General features: G+C 36.9%; 1 protein-coding gene across 7 annotated transcripts in view; it reads right to left on the bottom strand.

Annotated features, from left to right (window-relative positions):
* CPEB3 (cytoplasmic polyadenylation element binding protein 3) overlaps positions 1 to 20,271 on the bottom strand; it is a 92,296-nt gene that overhangs the window by 17,616 nt on the left and 54,409 nt on the right. For 4 of the 7 annotated variants that reach the window (XM_080403611.1, XM_080403612.1, XM_080403608.1 and 1 more), the window contains exons 5-7: positions 19,028 to 19,051; positions 14,070 to 14,237; positions 12,175 to 12,264 (exon numbers count right to left, since the gene is read on the bottom strand). In XM_080403611.1, coding sequence (XP_080259737.1) covers positions 12,175 to 12,264; positions 14,070 to 14,237; positions 19,028 to 19,051 — 282 coding nt within the window. The remainder of the gene's footprint in view (positions 1 to 12,174; positions 12,265 to 14,069; positions 14,238 to 19,027; positions 19,052 to 20,271) is intronic. The other 3 variants (XM_080403609.1, XM_080403614.1, XM_080403613.1) reach the window with 1 other exon arrangement.

Here is a 20,271-nt window from a genome sequence, read left to right as displayed (position 1 = left end):
AGACTTCGGACTGCAACATGATCTATAGCAGTTATAAATCAGATTTAAAGTGTATGAAAACATAAAAGGCTGTAACATACAATTTGGCTTATTGTAGTTGTAAGAGTAGTCACATGAACTAATCATATGACAAAGACTAAATTTTTGATGAGGCAAGAGTTATCTTTGTGAAGTTTACTGGGTCAGCAGCATGAAAAAGCATGCATTTACATTCCTAAATATCCAAAAAGCAACTAAATTCAGAATAGAACTTTCCGATTTTGGTTTTCAAGGGAAATATGAATGGGGGCCACTCTGGGCACCACAGCTCATTGTCATTATCTGGAGGGGGTCAGGTCTGCTGCTGCTGCTTTTATTCTGAACAGATGGCTGAAAAGAGATCAGTTTCCAAATTTGAACAAAACTTGTTACTCTTCTTTGCAAATAAGTCAATTTCCAATTCTACTCCAAGCATCATTAATGTAGGAAAATTCTAGATAAATATCAATAATCTGCTTGATTTCAGCTTCTATTTCATGCATAGTGTTAGCATGAGGTAAAATTAACTTCACAAAAATTTTCAGGGGAAGAGAGCACAGGTCCCAAAATCCAGGTTATTTTTTAGCTGAAGTCAGTTATTTTTAAATAATAAAATATGATATTTGGATTTACAACATAAATTAATTCTAAATGATATGTTTTTCTTAAAAATTATTTTTAAAGAAGAAAGGAAACAGCACTTACTAGAGCTATGATACACAAAATACTTGGGACTATTGTCAAGAGCTTCATTCAAAGTAAAGAACTTCTAAAAGAGAAGATGCCCAATGTCATTTACATAGACCAAGCCAGCAACATATTTCCTGATTTTGTACGATTCTAACTCTCCCATGAGCAGATAGATATAATCTGTGCCTCACAGTGAGTGAACTGTGCCTAGAGAGGAACATAAGTTGTAAGACATTTCTTAAGACAGCAGGCAGAGCTTCAGTAACTAGACTTTGACTTTCCTTCTTTCAATCAAGTAGTCAATTTGTCAGTTGCTGCTGTGGTGTGTTGCTGGTTAATAATGGGTTTGCATGTCCACTCACATGTGGATTGTTTTCAGGTTCTAGTTGCTCAAATTTCTTGTCTTTGTTGACCATATGGAAAAGAGGCAGCTTGAAAGACCTTCCTTAATAACGGAAGGTTTTTCCAAAACTTGATTACTCATAGCTACAGAACAAATTTATCTCTCTCAAAAAAACCAACAAAATTTCTGATTAGTGAGAGTATGCATTCCCCTGGGAGATCAGAATGGTACATTTTACCAAAAAAAATTACTGGACTTACCAAATCGTCTAAAACATTATGTTTTTCACTTTACCTGTACAGCTTCCATTGGTATACAAGAGACTACTGATTATACCATCTTGGTACAATTAGTAGTTACATACTAGTCCTACATATCTAGTCCCAAAACTAGTTAGAATTTGCATGGTATAAAGTAGATTAAAACTGCCAAACACAGCACTGAGACATCTGAGAAAGACCAGTTCTCAGCTGCTCCTAGCTTTTGAAATTAGAGCGCCGCATATATATGGCTTGGGCAGAGGCATCCATGGTGTCTTCCACTCCAGCACTGATGCATTTCCATTGCCTGTCCTAACCTCTGATTTGAGAGAACAGAGGTATAATTCAGGATATTACCTTCAGCAAATCGCTGATATACATATATATATATATATTCAGATTATATTGCACTAATTTTATATTACTGCATCATTATCTTAGGAATAGAATCATGTGGATCACCGCAGTGATTCTAGGAATGGAATATGGAATATTATAAATATAATGTTTATAGGAATTTATAAAGACAGCACAAGCTTCTAATGCATGAAGTGATTACAACTGATCACAGGAGTGGGAGCAGGGAATGACTTATTTTATATGACCCTCTGAAACCACAAATATGCTGCAGTGCTAGAACAGAATCTCTTTCATCACCACCCCCAATCATCCCCTTGAACTTATTCCAATGATTTGAAAGAAGAATGGTGCTTCATAGATTAGTAAAACAAGACATAACACAAGCTATTAGCAAAACAAAATATTATCAGATCCTTGATACCACTATTCATAAGATTGCTTTTATCCTGGAGCTCATAATACTTACAGATCAATTAATGTATTTCCATTTACAAGACAAAAGAAAAGGCAACATTTAATGAAATATTATTTAGATTGGGGGGTGGGCGTGGGATGACACAAACCACAGTAAAATATACTTGGCTTTAGAAGTGGTTAATGAGAATCAGACAAACATTTAACTGCTTCCATTTGACAAAAGCGGTCTGGTTACTTCCTACAGGTAAGTGATGGAAAGCTTTTTCTGTACTTAGATATGTTCAAATTTCAGGTAATGCTTTCACTTCTCCACTCTCTTTTTGCTGCCTAAAACCTTTTTTTAGGGTCTTAGGCGTTAGTGGGTTTTGGAGGAAAATTCAGCTAGATATTGTGAACTGACAGTCATTCAAATCAGAATTAGCAGCATTTTCTTTCATATGTGTACTATGAAGCGACAAGACTGAAGGAGAAACATATTTTCTGTCTGCTTGGGAGTCTTTTAGCCATGATGTATGCAAAATTTCAGTATAAACAGCTACATAGGATTATTTAATATACTTCACTTTAGCTTAAATATACATTCCCTATTTAAATATATCATTGATAAGAGACTTCTCAATCAGAATTAATATTTTGTTCTCCATACAGACATTTCATAGTAGCTACAAATCCAGTGGGAATCTATGCCAGACTATTTTTACCTCCCGAGTAGGCCATGTGATGTGTACTCAATGATTCAGTTTGATATAAGCAGTATAATATACATGTATGCTCAATTAGTATACCATATATCACCGTCTAACATATTTATTTATCATCCACAAAAATGACAAAGAGATACACACCCCTAAAAATTCAGTGCTCTTATTTAGGAAATGTCATCAAGCTTTATATGCTTCTGTTTCACTAAATACAAGCCTTTCTTTAAAAAAGGATCAGCATCTCCTGAAATAAGAGCTAAAACAGTTAAAATTTCGAACTTAACCCTGTCCCAGATTTGGATAGCTGGTAACTTGTAAGATTTATTTTTGATTATTAGAAGATAAAATCATAGGATTCCTCCTTTCTCTTTGAGATCATCTTTAAGAACATTAAGATTTAAAACCTGTGATCACAACCAAGTCAAGCTTTAGTAAAATTAATTGCCCAATAAATTGAAAAAATATTTAATTTGCATATAAGTTGGTGTTAGTTACCTATATACTACAGAATACTGAATACCCAAGACATGCTCCTGAAAAATCTCATAGTACATATAATATTCAGAAAACTCATAAAAGATTGCATTCTTTAGTAAGGACTATCTTTAAGATTTCCTGTCTGTCCATCAGTAATCTTGTCTGCAATTTTATTTTTTGGCCACTGTCAGTTCTTTAGATTACTGCATCATTTAACCAAGCACATGTCTATTTTCCATTTAAGTCAGGGGTATAATTAGTCTAAGTCAGAATTTCAAGAAGTTTTACTGCAGATAAACAATGCACAACATGAAGAAAAAAATACAGGCACTAAGTCTTGTTGAAAAATCCCAGTCAATTATTTTAGCATCTGGCCAAATAAGTTTACCACAACAGTTAGTCCAGAAAGTGGATGCTTGGAATTGCTATTTAAACAGAACTTACTGAATTGGGCATTTGATTGAAAGCTTGTGATCATGAGTAGTGATTAGTAGATGCATGAACCAGACTCCAGTCAGCTGCTCTTTAGACTTTGGAAGCAGCAATCCCCTTGAGACAAGCCTTAAATATCATCTGTGACTTAACTCAATGCACTCTAATAAAATAGATAGTTTGTGTAAAGCATAAGAAATCCCATTGCAATCTTAACCCCTCCAGGCAGTAAGTGAGAGAAAACAGCCTGCCTGTTTGGCATATGACTAACAAAAAAGTATATCGATGATTTCTGGGAAGACAATATTATGCAGCTCTCAACCTGACCTTTAGTTTTCCCTAAAGAGTCAAGAGGCTGATGAAGAAAACCTATCAGTAGGTGCAGAGCAATGCATATGAACTTCAAAACTGGCTTTGCTGGAAGCAATCGATATGGCCTAAGTATCTCTTCTCATACTACCTAGCCCATCAGTCAAAGCAAAATTGAGAGGCAGTAGATACTAATTAATAGAAAAGTGATACATAAACTTCAGACCATAATACGAACTTTCCAAGTATGCCTCCTTTAATTGCTAGCAACAAATCAATTAGGTCTTTTAGAAACCTGAATTTTCTCTGTGGGAAATTCAAAGCCTTTTGACGAGACTGCTGACCGAGTTATGAGACATTCTGTCATCTGATAATCACACAGTCCAACAGAAGTCTAGAATTTAATGCAGTTTTGCATACAGCAAAACAACCCTCTGTTTTGACTTGTGTTGTAAAGAAGGTATTTTGCTTCTACCAGAAATGTCTGAACAGCCTCTGAACAGTTACGACTACAAAACTCTTCTAGCAATCTATTACTAATGCTGTAAAATGAAGTTACATGGTAAATTGCCATCAATCCGCCAGTTAGATATAAAACACTTTGCAATAGATTCAGATATGAAAAAGGCTGGTTGACAGATGCACATCCAGGCTGAGATTGAAAACATCACAGAGGATTGTCATTACAGTCTTTTTTTGGAAACTCTGGGGACTAGCACATTAGCAGGGAAAAGTGAAAAAACAAGTGGCTTCTCTAGCAAATTAGAAGTGTAGCCATGAGAAACTGTAGACTTGTATTCACCTTCAGATTCCAAATACTAAAATACTTATTATCCATGTGAAAATGAAGAAGTCTGACAGGAAAATTTATCATATTAACAGCGTGCACTGGAAAAGCTGCTCTGGGACTATTGCAGCCCTTGAACTCTCACTTTTGAGGCAAAAGAACTTTTTCTGCTTAAATAATCTGCTTGAGCAATTAAGAGAAACCTAGGTGATGGAGACCTACTGAATTTATTTCCTGTATATGACCTATCAGCCCCAAACGCATATTACTTCTTCAGAAACTGGAAAAGTTAGTCTTTTATTTGTCTGTTGTACACATACAGCATATTACTGTACACAGACATCGTATTATCCAATGTAGTTTGATGCTGATCCTAAAAATGTTATTCATCTGAACAAAAGAACTACCAAAAATGCCAGGACACTAGTAGGTAACGAAGAATCAGTTAAGGATGTGCTCCAGCCTTTCAGAGATATCTTAAGAACTTTGCAGTCTTTGGAGGAAGGGGGGTGGGAGGAGAAGGAAAAAAGTCTACACAGACAAGTGTCCTCTAGACTAAAAGTCAACCACAATTTCTTGAGGATAAAAGAACCTTAAAAAAAAACAACACAAAAAAAATAATGAAAAAACAAACATAAATGAGGGATACATTTCTTGATAGGACAGATCTAAATTTGGACAACATCCATCTTTTGTGTTACAGGCAGTAAATAATTTTATTTGGTCCAATTACATAAAATCTCACAAGAGACTACTCCACTTAGGAGAATGTTTTACAGACTGTTGTCAAGCATGTGGTGTTGCAAGATCAATTCTTACAGAAAAATAATTGAGAGCCACGATCTGTAGTTGCAGCCCAACATCTGCCCCTCACATGCCACCCCCGCACCTTAAAAACAGTCCTAAAAGGAGCCAATCCAGTAATTGTGGGGCATTACATGAAATTTGTCATGGCTCGACTGGAAAAAGCTTAGACACCACATAAGGAAAACAAAGGAGAGAGGGATGTAGACAGTGACAGAAAATTGTTTCTCTCATAGGAACATTTAGTGAGGAAGACAGAAGCTACTGGGGTTGGATTTACTCTGCTTTACAACTTTGCACTAGAACCCCAAATTTTGTTCTTGAATTCTATGCCACCCATCCTTTCTAAATTTGCACAGTCCTGGCTCTGAAAATAAGGTTTTCAGTAATAACCTAGATTACCTTAGGAATATTTGGCTACAATCATGATATTCTTCTCATAATAAATAGCCTTTATTTACTTATTTGGTTACTGTAGTCATAAGCAACTAATAAGAATGATAGAAACACCTTTACTACCAAATCCTGCAGAGACTATGGATGCTGACTCCCTTCTGAAGAGACCTGGTCATCCCTTAGCTGCTGACTGAAGAAGAGTCAACAAATGCTTGCTAAAAAATTGTGGTTTCTTCAGGGGTAAAAAAAAATTCTATAGCAATCTAGCAGTTCAAAAAGAAAATAGCATTTGTTGAAAGCAACGTGAAAACTGGGACAGAAAAATCCTGCAGCGCTACTTCAGAATCAGATTTGTTCTGCCTAGGCTTGATTGCTCAGAAATATTTTCATATTTTGCCTCATCAGATTCTTGTTTACTCATAGAAAAAAAATCACAAATGGCATAGTTTTAGGGACAGAGATTCTCTTATATGAGGCAAGCTCGCTGTATGCTCTTTGAGTCTGCTGTGCCAGTTAAAGACAGACATTTTAAAATCATCACCATTGGTACATCACCAAGAATTCTCATTTAGGACAAGACAGGAAATATAGTGTGAAGAGCTTTACAAAGGGAAGCTTGAACAAGTATCATGGAAAACCTAAAAGAAAATTCTATACAAGAACAAACCTGAGTTATAATCTGCTCTTCTGTACTGCATTTTGCTGCCACACATTTTGTGAACCGCATTGATTTGGGATGTTGCTGCCTTGCTGTGGGAAGACACGGGGATTACAGATAACACACCCGGCTTCAGATGTCAGTGTCTGGTATTGCACACATGTGTGTAGGAACATACATAAATAAAATTTAAAAAAAGCTCTCGCCATACAATGTATTGCTGGATAAGGAACATCCGTTTCCATTCGAACAAATATTATGATCTCTGACTTCAATTTTAAAAATACAAAAATTGGCTAGGCATTTCATTCTGGACTTTGGTGCTGTGGTATTAGATCAGTTAAGCCAAAGGAATTAGTTTCAGTACAACAGACTGCTGTATTTGTATTCACAAGAAGGTATCTGGTTTGTCCAACTGATGAAATTAGAATTACAATTCCATACTTCCTCCTTGCAACCATTCAGTCTTGCTCCTCTGGCAGAAGCTACCATTCTTCAAGCATACCATAGAATTAACTGTGCAAATAAATGGTCCTCATCCATGAAATCAAGATCAGTCAGAAGACTACCAACAACAGTGTTCCTACCTAACATTACCTTAGAGACCATCAGGAAGGCTCATACAAACTTTCCCACCAGTTGTTTTAAATTAAAGCATGAAATTCACTTCATAATGTTACTTTGTGCATACACTATTTTCTTCTTCATGAGATCTTGTTCACCCTTAGTGTCCCCTGTGAATCACTGGGGACAAGTGTGCTTATTTTTGTCAAACAACAAAATAACTGAAGAACGGGGAAAACGCAAGAGGATGAGACTGCTGCACCACACATCTAAATCAACTGTAAAGCCAAAGCATTCCTGCTGTTCCAAACCCATCCTGTCTCCAAGCTCTGCCATGCTTTGTCGTCTCACTCTAAATCTCATCTTTATCCAAACATCAGTCCTGAATGGAAAGAAACACAGGAAGACTTATGCATAATTTTGTCATTTTAAAACATATTGAGCAGTTTTTAGTGACTGCTAGAAAAGTCATCATTATCACAAAGAAAAAACAGTAAAGACTTTTTAAAAAGTTGTTCTAAAGCTAGCAATCTGTTAAAAAAAAAAAAAAACAACACCCCAACCTAGAATGTTTTTGAAACAGTTGGCACCATCTGCTTAATAAAAAAAACGGGGGAAAAAAAGGCTGTAGTTAGCACAAGCATTGCTTAACTCAGCAGACCAGCAAATAAGTAAAAAACCCATCAATTTTTATTTCAATAAAATATTAATTATCTGGATTTTGCAAGAGCATAATACTGTGTCATTGTGATATGTAACTACATTTGATAACATTCTTCAGTGCATATTTCATTATTTCTTAACATCTCACAGGTACTCAAAAACCACTTAGCTACAAACCACATTTAATTCCCAAAACTCTGTCGTGAAAGCCAAGTAAACACATTATGAACTGGGCATCTGCTTCCCCAAAACCAACACATGGCATTTATAATTTTGCCAGTTCCGTTACTAACATACCTAAACAGGTGCCAAAGGAAGTAATCCAAAGACTTTTCAGGCAATAGGAATGAATTGGCCTTATTCAGAAACAAAGCATTTAAATCACCTCAGGGTGACACCAACATAAAAACATGGTGCTAAGCTTTACAATGCATAGGAGGGGTAAAAAGAAACCTTAAGGCAATAATACAGATGCTCAGAACTAGAAATAGGAACTTCTTATACACATTGTCAGCTGTTATCAGCTTCTCCTGCCCAAGTGCATAATATACACTGTCAGTGACAAAACAGCTGGGTGCCACCAGTCCCTGTTCTCTCAGCAGCCTAAATATTGAATTCACTGGCAAGCAATGCATCCTGCAAGGGCTATTTGATCTATCAGATGATTTGGGGTTTGTTATTATAATAACCAAAACTCAACCATTGACCAAGCCAGACTGCTTTCCCAAACACATGCTCACAGCATATTCTGTGATGTCAGGCGAGATTCAGTAAGGGTAACAAAAATGCAGAATATCTGGGAAAACAGGAAAACCTCAATAATATATAGGTAGTATAGATGTGCTTGAGGAATATGGTACAGGCATGTCCATGTTGATCTGTGGTCCCCCAAGGTCCAAAATCTTAATGTTAGCACTGCACTGTAATGAGCCTTGTGTAACTCACCATGCTGGAGATTGTAGTTCAGCATTTTTCACACACAACCGTCCACGTCCACCAGGTCCAGCACTAAATCTAAGGTAACGTGCCTAAGTAGACCTGTGGTGACACCATCCTGCCCAGGATGCCAAATCCACGAAAACCTTCTTTGTTCAAGCTCAATGCTGCAGGAATGTTTCTGGACTCCAGCTAAGGCCACTGCACTGCTAATCAACCGTACCAACCAATAAATTATCTAGTAAGGCTTGGTAGAACTGACTACACATCTATGGCCTGACTTGCTCACTAAACTAGCCAGATAAAGCTCTTGGTGGGGGTGGGGGTGGAGGTCACTAGAGCGTAAGGAACATTTTATTTTAATCTTTCATATTTCATGCTTGATCAGATTAGCCACAGCTAATAGTTCCCGCAGCCTTTTGTTCCTAGCCCTAAGAGTATCAACAAAGCATTCTGAATACAGTGTAGGGAATTCGCATATTGCACCAACATTGTAAACATTCCACAAACTCAATAAATTATACTAGAGAGTACATACTGGAAGTCTGTATTAATACACTCAGAACTGTGAGGGATGTCATCCATCACCCGGATGTAAATATGAAGACAGAAAACCACAATATAAAACAGCACCAGTGTAAAACTTAGCTGACTATGCTGACCCTTGGCATCAACTAGTGATGTCAGCTCCAAATCTCTTCATTCAACGTTTATCAAAGCAAACCAAAAATATTGAACTTTGTTGTAAGTCCAGACACTGCCCACTGCTCTGACGCGACATGAAGGAGTAATGAGAAAGGTTATCCATCAAAAGAACACTAAGGTCTGTCTGGAGGTGATGGCATATTTTCAGAAAGAGCAGGGGTTGATTTTCCTGCCAGTGCAGCACATTTGAGTAGGTGGGAGAAGCCTTGGAGGTCAGGCTTTATTAACATGTGAACAAAAGATTAACCTTCACATCATCCTCACGGCATTCCAGCAATCCATTTTTCTTGTTTTCCTTTGAGTTTGCTAGCACACAAAAACCAACTCATTCTCTCCTCCAGAATTTAATATTATATTTTTGGACATGTTTTCCATTTGAAAGAACCATATTCAAAATGACAGAAAATTTACAGACTAGCAATGCAACATGGAAGAGAAGATATCTAGAAAAAGGGAAAAGACATTTGAATTCATGAGTATTTGACAGCTGAATAAGTCATGTCGCTGAATTTTGCGTCAAGCATAATTTCAAATATCTTTCATTTAACTGTATTTTTTAAAAGAAATGTCTGGTAATGCATCAAGACAGTTTAATATAAAAAGTAAAAAATAAAAATAAAAGATTTAATTTTAGTTCTAAAGGAACTTCTAATGAAAAACAGCAGTGGAGACATTTTATTTTGGTACGTCTGCAATGATTCCTTAGTAACTTTGGAAAAGACATACTCTTTATAAATACAAAATAGACAAAAAAGGCTGTAAAAAAAAAATAAACATTCACACTTCACCCTTTGACTCCTGGTAATAACATTCTGTCTTCTATGCAGATGCTGCCTATATAGGATCACAGTAAATGAAGTACATTTGACCTACCAAGCTTAACATGCCTGTAAGTGAATCTCAAAGACAGGAATGCAGGACGTATGATGCTGCAGCCCTGATTGATAACTAAGAAGTCAGTTATAAATAAATCTGGAACAGTTGGGATTGACTGTTGTTTAGCACTTTCAGACAGACGTTCAGGGCAACTGGCAGGGACTTTGGAAGCTGTTTCCTATATTAGAATCATGACAAAAATAGAAGTGAGGCTGCATTCCCTTGTCTTCTGCTAAAATAGATCTCACTCAAAACCATTTTTACAAGTTTGGCAAGGCATAACTAGTCTGCTGTCAGATACAGAACTAAATCATAAATGGAAGTCCCATGCTGATCTACCATGAATAGTTACTTATTGAATTAATAAGAAAGGGGGGGAAGGGGCGGCAAGAAAAACAGTGGAGAGTAGTAGGAGATATTAGGGTCAAGGAGAAGGTGATTTTACTGCAATTTTTTTTTTAACTTTAAGTGAAGGTACAATCAGAATTCACTAGCCAGAAAGACCCTAAAGACCTTTAAAAACAAAATAAAAAGGGAAAATCATACATTTTGCCAACTGTCCTTCAGAATATATGGGGGGGGTTGAGGTTTGGGGTGTTTTGTTGTTGGTTTGGGGTTTTTATTTATTTTGGTTTTAAATTCAAGAACAGATATTGCAAAATAACTACTGACAGCAAGGCTGAGTTGTGAGAATGGAACAGGAAAGAGGGAGCACGTATGGGTTTTGTTCTGGTTTTAAGTGCCCCCAATACTGTTTGCAGGGCAAGCATTTGTCAGAGTTCTCTCACCTCCAACACTTAAGCTTCCAGATACATTAAGTTGACTTCTATTTATGTGATTTTTACAGTAAAAATATATCTCTCAAAATATTGTAGGGCTAACTAGTCCACTGACTGAACAGGCCATTGTTCTGCGAAAATCATCAGTGGCCTTAATGCACACTCAAGAGCTTACAGGGTCAGGAAGAACAGAAAATCTTAAATATAAACTCGAAATAACGTGTGTAACTTCATGCTACTGTTTCAGATCATGAGTGAACTCCCAAACCATATGCAAGAGGCACGCATGACTGAGAACAGAATGTATATAAAATAATACAAAATCACAGAAGAGACTAGGATACAGTAAGAGCCAAGTAACTGCCAAACAGGTTTCCCCTAAACTGTTCTTTCTCAACCAAAACAGGTCTGGTGTTTTGCTGACAGATATGAACTTGTCCCACCTGCACGCACCCAAAACCACCCTGAACCAAATCAGCTCCAACCTAGAAACAATGTGAGGGTGGTGCACCATGCCCACCTGTCCTCTCTTAGCTGAGCGCATTGCCACGGTTCAGCACCTGGTGAGCCTGGATGCAGACCTTGTGGGTCTAAGCAGGATCACAGCTTCTTGGGTCAGAACACACAAAAAGTGGGCTCGTGCTTCTCTGTAGAATACTGTGTACCAAATCCACTGGTGACTTCCAGCTATTATTCCTCTAGTTTCTACAACATGCAAACTGCAACAGAATCAGCACCAGGGAATTTCTGCAACTTGCTTTCTAAAGGAAGCCTCATATAAACTAAGGCATGATTCAAAGACTCCAGGCTTGCTGAAGAAGCACACACAGGACCATATTTCAGTCTTTTTTCCATCATGACAACTGCTGAAAATATGCTTGTTGAAAGAGACTAAATTCATCAGAGAGTCAAACCTTTTCTTTGTAACAGATTGCCACGCTGCAGATGTAGTTTCCTTTTACCAGAACAGCCTGCATAAATGTATTTTAAACTAATTACCTTTAGGTGGAAAATATGACTTGCTTTCAGCTTTGTGAGGCCAGTCCACCACAAGAGGTCCAAACCTACGAAAGCTGGCAGTGATTTCATCTACAAAAAACAAAGGATGCACTTTAGAGAGAATCTGAAGACTGACAGTGACAAGGTAAAAAAACCACAAGAGTATTTTCTACACCTATTACGAACAATGAAAACTGCAATAATGTACAATGAGGATGCCTAAATATTCTTTCACCTCTATGCTACACATGGCTGCTTAAAAATAAGTAATTTTACATTCCACTAATGCAAGTTTACAGCAGGATTAAATGCAAACATGATCTATCAGAAGTGAATATGCTTCAGCTGTGGTCTATTTCTAATTATAGCCACAAAGCAGGGTCAGATACAGCCACATGGGACTGACAGAGGAGCTACATGTCAGCATGGCCACTCCTTGTAGCATGCCCTAGAAAGCAGGCTGCATTAGGTCATGCGACTGTGGGGATTTCACCTTCCTCAGTCCCCTCTGGAAATCTGCCTTGAATTACCAAGTTACTACTATGCTTTTTTTTTAAGCATCAATTTAGAAACAGTGTGGAACACACATCTCAAACTATACTAAAGGACAATTTTGTTTTACATGCAAATGCTTCAGAAAAAAGTATTTTAAGTTACTCTTTTAAAATGTTTTTTGTTAATGCATTTATATATGTATTTTGAAGAAAGAATTAGTTTAAAAATTATCTAATGCAATGATAGATAGATCAGAGCAACAATCCATCAGGAGAAAAGCCTGAAGACAAAGGCAGTGGTTTTCCAATTTTTTGATCGCTGTTTGAGACGTGTCCAGTTTGTCCGACTCCATGAGTTGCACATCAGATTCTTCAAGCAACTAGAGTCACAAAACACTTACCGTATAACTTGAGAGGTGAAGGACAAATGTGTTACTTGAGTAGACCTCTTATGGAAGAGGATAACAGCTCCTAAGTGGCTATGTTACTTCCTTACAGGATAGGCTGGGCATATATTTTTATTCTGAATAACCCAGCAATGTTCACATCAGTTATACCTGTTGACCTGCTACTTCTTGAAGTCAGGGATTCAGATTACTCAGCAGTCCCTGTTGATACAGTCCTACAACTCTTGATGTGACATGGGAACTGCATTTAAGCTGTTTGTAAACCATAGATTGGCAACATACTGTTTTCTTTAATGCATGTAGTTTAGGCTTCAATTTAGTAGATCAGATTCTGAGATCCCTATTTATGTTGATTGAAGATACACAGTGGAGGATTCCAGCTATAGTATGAAAAATACACCAAAAACTGTCATGATTTTGGTGTAGGAGTTGGGGTGTGTGTGGGCACACACAAGTAGAGAAAATACTGAGACTGAGAAAAAACCTGACCATCTCGGCTAAGCTGGTAATTATTTTGTAACCACATTGGTTGCCCTACATTTGTTAACTCAACAGTACATATATGCTGGATATAAGAGCTGATTAATTAAAGCCCAATTTATTTTGGTAAGGACTGTATTAACAACGACCTTAAAGTCAACCGCATCTCTTAAAAAAAAACAGGGAAAGACTACAGAGGAGTGGCAGTGGAAACCCACGAAGTTCACTTTTCAGTTTTCCCACTTTACATATGTGGGAACATACGCTGCTATTGCAGATTAGACCTGCTACACAGGCATTTCTGTCTCCATCTCTTCTGATCTACAGCACAAAAGAATGCCAGGTGAGTTCTCCGGTGTTGCAAGGGGTGCTAGGGTTTGTTTTAAATAATGCCACAAGCACAAGAGACATACCTGGAAAAATACATTTGTTTTTATAAATATCTGACCTTTTTAAAGTAATTATATGAAAGCACCAATTCCCACATCTCACCAATATAACTTATTCACAGTACCTTCATCAATGTCAGGAGGAAGACCTCCAACAAACACCTTTCTAGAATAGCGTTCCACTCTTTCACCATTCTGACAGCGTGTTGGAGAGCTGAGACCCGATGATAAAGACTGATCACCATGGCTGTCATCTAGGAAGCCATCTTCAAAAGGAAAAAGCGAAGACCGACCTGTAACAGATTTTGTAATATCTACAGTTAACGCTATTTCCTGGAGAATTAAATATTTCAGTAAAAAACATTATATTTTCCTTTTACTGTTTTGCTTTAACAGAATTTGCATTAAAGAGCCCAGCTAAGTGGTCCAGTTATCCAAATTATGTTCATTAGTATAGCTTCTATTTTTCCAAGACCATATTATCCTTACAAGACAAAAACCCTAAACTAGCTTTAAAACAAACCCTTGCAACTGGCTAGCAATGAAAACGAACAAGAAATCTGATGAAATTGTGTGTCATAGCTATAGAAAGAACCTTTGTAAGATTTACATTTCAAACCGATTCTTAGGGATTTTAACCTTCCATAATAGATCTTGAAGGAACGATCTTAAAGAGGAGATCCTTCAAGCCACTGCACTGCTGAACAGGACAGACTCCTTCAGAATGCTTTACAGGGTCCTAACCCCAAGGCTGCATCACTTCCTCCTTGAATGAGCAGAGGCCCAGTCTGAGTAGGGGGGCAAACAGCAAAATAAACATAGAAAAGCTTTGTATTGTAGATACTAAACACGCAGGTGAAGCAAGAAGCTTAGCTAACAAGAAAAAAAAATCTTTAAAATCTTACTAAATAAACCACAAAAAACCTCCACTTGAAGAAAAAAGTTGGTAGCTAGGACAGCCTGTCAAGCTCAGTGTTAAAACACCCTTTCAGTAACAAATTAGCAAAAAGCAGCACAAATGGCTGCTACTCAGTTTGTTAATGAAAATAAGGAACTTATCTGTGATCACCTGATGCTATTACTACCAAAGTACACACACATTATCTTAAGAATAGATTTATTAACCCATAAGATAAAGTAAAAAAATATTCAAAGTCTGTATGTAAGTAACACTGTAGAACACAACTTTAGAATTTAATAATTCCCTACACCTGAGTTGAAAAATAAATCCTGTGATGTCGAGAGATGTATAAATGAGAACCCTGTCTTAACTCTGAAGAGACTAACTATCCCCTCATACCATAGAGGATCGCTCCCAGGGATAGAATTATAATTGATTGATACAAACAATTGATAGGGGGTTAATTACAAATATAAATAGCAGGGCACAATTAAATTCAAAAGTAATGCATCACATGAAACTAACTAAGGAAGAATTAATACCATACTAGTATTAAACTGCACAGGGAAGTACAGAAAATAAAAACATGGAGAAAGAGAAAAATCAAAGACATGCAAAGGGACACTAGTCAGAAAAATGTATAAAATTAAAGCATCACTAATAGAGTCTCCAGTAATAAAGGACAGATTACAAAAAAAGAAGCAGCAATCCTATTTATGGAAAACAAGCTAACACACAAAAACCAGGAAAGATGTTCTGACTGACACAGAACACCAGCCTGATTTTTTTAATGAACACCAGGCACTAGAAACATCTTGATTAGAAAGAATATATTGATTGCACAACATTGACAGAGATCACAGATACAAAAATCCACTGAAGCAAAAATCCCACTGTGCTTTTAAGCACCAACATAAGAAACAGGTTAAACGCCACAATCAGAGAAGGATTTAGAGATGCTAGTCCTCAAAGTCTAGTATAACTGGTTGTCAGAAATGGTGGGTTTAGAGCAGGGGTCCTCAAACTTTTTAACCAGGGGGCTGGCGCGCGGATGAAGTGGCAGGCAGTCATCTGCAGCTGCTTGGTTTCCCCCCCAACCCCGGGCAGGGGGGTTCTGTAAATACGGGGGCCGGATTGAGGACCCTGGGGGCCGTATCCGGCCCACGGGCCGTAGTTTGAGGACTGCTGTTTTAGAGCATAAAACAGGAAAGACTATTGATGAATATTTTGTTAATGGACAAATAGGTCATGCACATATATAAACATATGCATTTCAGTAAAAAAGAGAACACATGCATGAGAGAAATCATAACTAGGAAGGCTAAATTTGTGTAAAAATATCAAATCAGAAAACTCCTTGAACAGTAGGACATTTGAAAATATCCATAAGAGATTGACATTACTAAGAAGCTCAATAATCTTTTAATTCCCCCACCTCCAACCTACCTTCTTGTAAAAAATAAAACAAGCAGACATGAGCCATTAGTGGAAGTTGACATATCAAATTAATAGACACTACAACAAGGCATCCAACTGAAATACAGATCTACAGAGGAGGCTGAATAAGTGCTGAATTCTGAAGGAAATAAAAATGCACAGCAGCTTAAAAAGCAAGGTATCACCTCTTGACAGTCTGCAAGCATTCTACTCATCTAAAGTAAATGAAAAGACGATCTAAAACTTATAGTTAAGTCAAATATGGAGTTAAATGTATGAAGTATACGTTTAAAATAATGCAAAGCATACAGACAAGGGAATAGGGAATGTTTGTTCACTGTCTCTTCCAATAATGGGGAAACTAATTTGCATTGAACACAATCAGTACACAGTGAGGCTGAAAGCAAGTCAAAACTGTGGAACCCCTTGCCACAGGCTTTTCAGAATGCTGACAAGTTTAGGTAGGTTCAGAAAAAAGAATGAGCAAGAAGAGGAGAAAAAAACATTCTGAAGCAATAAATATTGAGACATCACCTAAAGAAACTCCCAGAGGGAAATCCTATTTTTATACACCTGCGCCCCTCCCCTGGCATCTCTGAGTTGTCAGTGTAGCAGAATAGATTTTAGGCTGATTTCCCATAGCTATGCTTACATCTGTACCTGAAAAACTGGTTGTAAAAGTTAAAAACAAGGTATCTAAAAGAACATGACTCAGCAGATCTAAGCACGATAACCTACAAAGAAACGCTTGCTTCTTTACTCACAGAAAACAGAGGATCAAGTAGAGAACTGATAGGTTATGGTAAGCCCAAGAACTTTCTGACAAAATCTCTTCTCACTGAAGATGCTTAGTCATAGTGACAGAATCAAACACTAATTAAACTACTTCAGTTTAACAAACATGAAACGAGTCCTTCCACAGATTCACCTCTGAGTGCTCTGCATATTACCATAATGCAAATGGTAAAAATAATGAGGGGGATATATGAGAACATTTGATAAACACCACACCACTTTTAAACAGGCTATTGTAGAATGTCATGTTTCTTAAGATTAAGAAAGCTCAAAACACCATTATAAAATTCAAGATAACAAAAAGCATGATTATCACAGACTTTAATATTGTATAAATAAGACAAGTCACAAAATCCCTAACAATGATCACACACACACACACACACACACACACACACACACACACATCTACTTGTAACTATGGAAAAGCCTGAAATTCACATAGGAAACAGTTATTATGGAGTGAAGCATGCTTTTTGCTAGAGTAAAAAAACCACCTGAAGGTCCAGCACATTCACATTTGCCCTGTTTTGTCACCACTGCATTTGTATAAAACAGCCTACACTGTATCCATCACAATTACTGCCACATCACTATATTTTGCTTCCACAAGTAAACATGAGTTGCACAAAATTAATAGTGTCCAACTGAATCCCACCACCTTCCCTGTTTTGGTGCCATTTGATCAACCTGGAAACACTTTCCACAACAAACAGTTTTCACATGCAGAGTATACAATATTCTATACTCTGCACACTTTCCAATTCGTTTCAGTACCATGACAGCACTGAAAAAGTGTAAGTATTAGGATGCTTTCAACATCTGTTAACAATAGCCTGTTCTCTGGACGCAGGGAAGAATAGGAAGGTAAGTTCACGGGGAATACTTAAATCTTTCTTTTTGTTTTAGCTATGAAAAACACTAAAACCAGTCAGCTTTGAACAAAATCAGCTGAAATTCTACATTATAAACTTAGTACAACTTGTACGGCCTATTACCTTAATCCATACATATGTACAAACTACAAGTTACTTATATATTTGTCGGTTTGCTTATATGGCTAGATTTGTTTCCAAGTTTCTTCACAAACATGATGCAAATTCTACATTTTGTAAAGTGATGTCACATGCATAACTGTCACACAATAGATGAAAAAGAAGATAAAATGAAGTTTAATGCTGGAGTACACCAAGCAGATGGCACTACCCAACTTTTAACAGCTTCAATCTTCACTGTTATTTTCTCAATAAAAAAAAGTCTGTGTAAGCTACAGCACATAAATGTAAGCTACATTAGTAGCTTTCTTGATTGTCAGCAAGCTTGCTATTATCCATTAATCTCTCAGAATAAACTTATATGCAGCACTGTACATTTGTAAAATGTTTTCAGTCTGCTTTTATTTTTTAACAGTTGCCTATGGTTAAATAAAGTTAAAATGTGCTCAAATGTGGTATCTTTTTTTATTATCAATATTCACTGTTGTGGGCAGTTATTAGTATTGGTATTCACAATGTTCTACCTAAGGCAATCCAATGTAATACTCAAGTGTAATATTCAATGAAAGGTGTTTCAAGTAAGCAAAAACTATTTTTGAAACGTTCAATGCACTAGTTATACACTGCACTTTTATCAAACCCCTCCAAACCTGAAAATCATTTTTTTTAACACTGTGCATTTAAAGTCATAAATATGCATCATGAAAGTCTTTACATTTAGTCATCCTCCAGTTCACTAGTAATAGCAACACATTTGAAGTTACCATCTCAAGATCACCATTGCTTTAAGCTGCTATTAAGAGAGCGTTGTTCTGCAAATGAAGAAGACTGATTTAGATGAAGCAATTGATCAACCAAATAATGTTAAAATTGGTAACATCATCTTATCATAAGAAAACTAAATATTTATTTCTCCCACTATTCAGCAAACAAAACATTTAGTAAATACTTTTACCTCTTCTCCGCCCATAGCTCCTGGCTGCATGTAAACACAGAAGAAAATTGTCGGTATAGCTGTCATTAGATTTAGCTCCAAAAGCAAAAGAAAATGTAGCTTCCACCTCTTCTCTTTTTCCCCTCCCCCCATAAAAAAGGAAAAGACATTACAAAAGTGCAAGATGAAATTCAGAAAACCCAAGACAAGAGAAAAAGTTTGAAGATGACACAACTGGGGAGGGGGGGGAAAAAGAAGAAGAAAAGAAAAAAAAAAAGGAACATACCTGCTGTGCAAGTTTTCTACATAGCAAAGGTATTAAAAAAAATAATCAGGCACATCAGAATTACAGTACTATAAAATAATAATTTAGGATTATGGTTTTAAGAGGCAATAAACAATCAACAGTAATCCTAATTAAAATAATTCATTTTGCATTTTATTAATTAGTTGTGAACATATTTTCCAGTTATGTTTCAATTTAAATAATTAACCATTTGTAAATACTAACATCCTACCAAAACAGTATAAACTCAGTAGCCAGTATGTTCAGACAAATAAAAACAGATTGACAAAACGTATTTATAACTACCAAAATTTATACAGCATTTCAATGAGACATACATCTATGGCAAAATCCACAATGTACAAATGCAGAAGCATATTTCTTCATATAATGGGAAATGCAAAAAGCAGCATTTTTTGATCTGAAATTTTAGAATACCAGAAAACAATCTGGAAAACAGTGTCTGCTGCACAAAGACTTCAATCTGTCACAAAAGGTATCTGCAGTCTTCCAAGGTAATCAAATGTGGAAGGCTAGGGGTCAGGTTGTTTTTCAACAGAAAGTGAGCTTAGGCAATAGGTAATAGAGCCTTGTTTTGTTCCTTTCTCTCTTCACTGCAATACTGTTTATGTTACTCCTCCTTCCCAAACCCATCTCTTACTTCCAAAACACAATGCCTTCCAGCCCTGCCCCACACAGCCAGGTTTTAGGCATGTTTCCTTCAGCTTTCCCTATACAATCCCCTTTAGCCCACTTCATCTAGTTTCCACTCCCTTCTCCTATATCCCCAGTGTCCTCTACCATAAAACCTTCCATTCTTCCCATTTTTCTATTTCCATCTTCAAACGCACATCCCGAGGTGTCCCACCATATCCCTCAGTTTTCCCTACCTACTTTCCTTTGGCCAGAAATTCCAGGACAGGTCAGTTGCAGCTAGCTGTGAACTACTCATCCACTGATGGGTCCCCTGGCTGTCACC

The sequence above is a fragment of the Falco punctatus genome (genome assembly GCF_963210335.1).
Source record: "Falco punctatus genome assembly, chromosome: 9".
NCBI lineage: Eukaryota > Metazoa > Chordata > Aves > Falconiformes > Falconidae > Falco > Falco punctatus.
The sequence above is the reverse complement of the archived record's forward strand: the minus strand, read 5'-3'. Positions and strand labels throughout refer to the sequence as shown.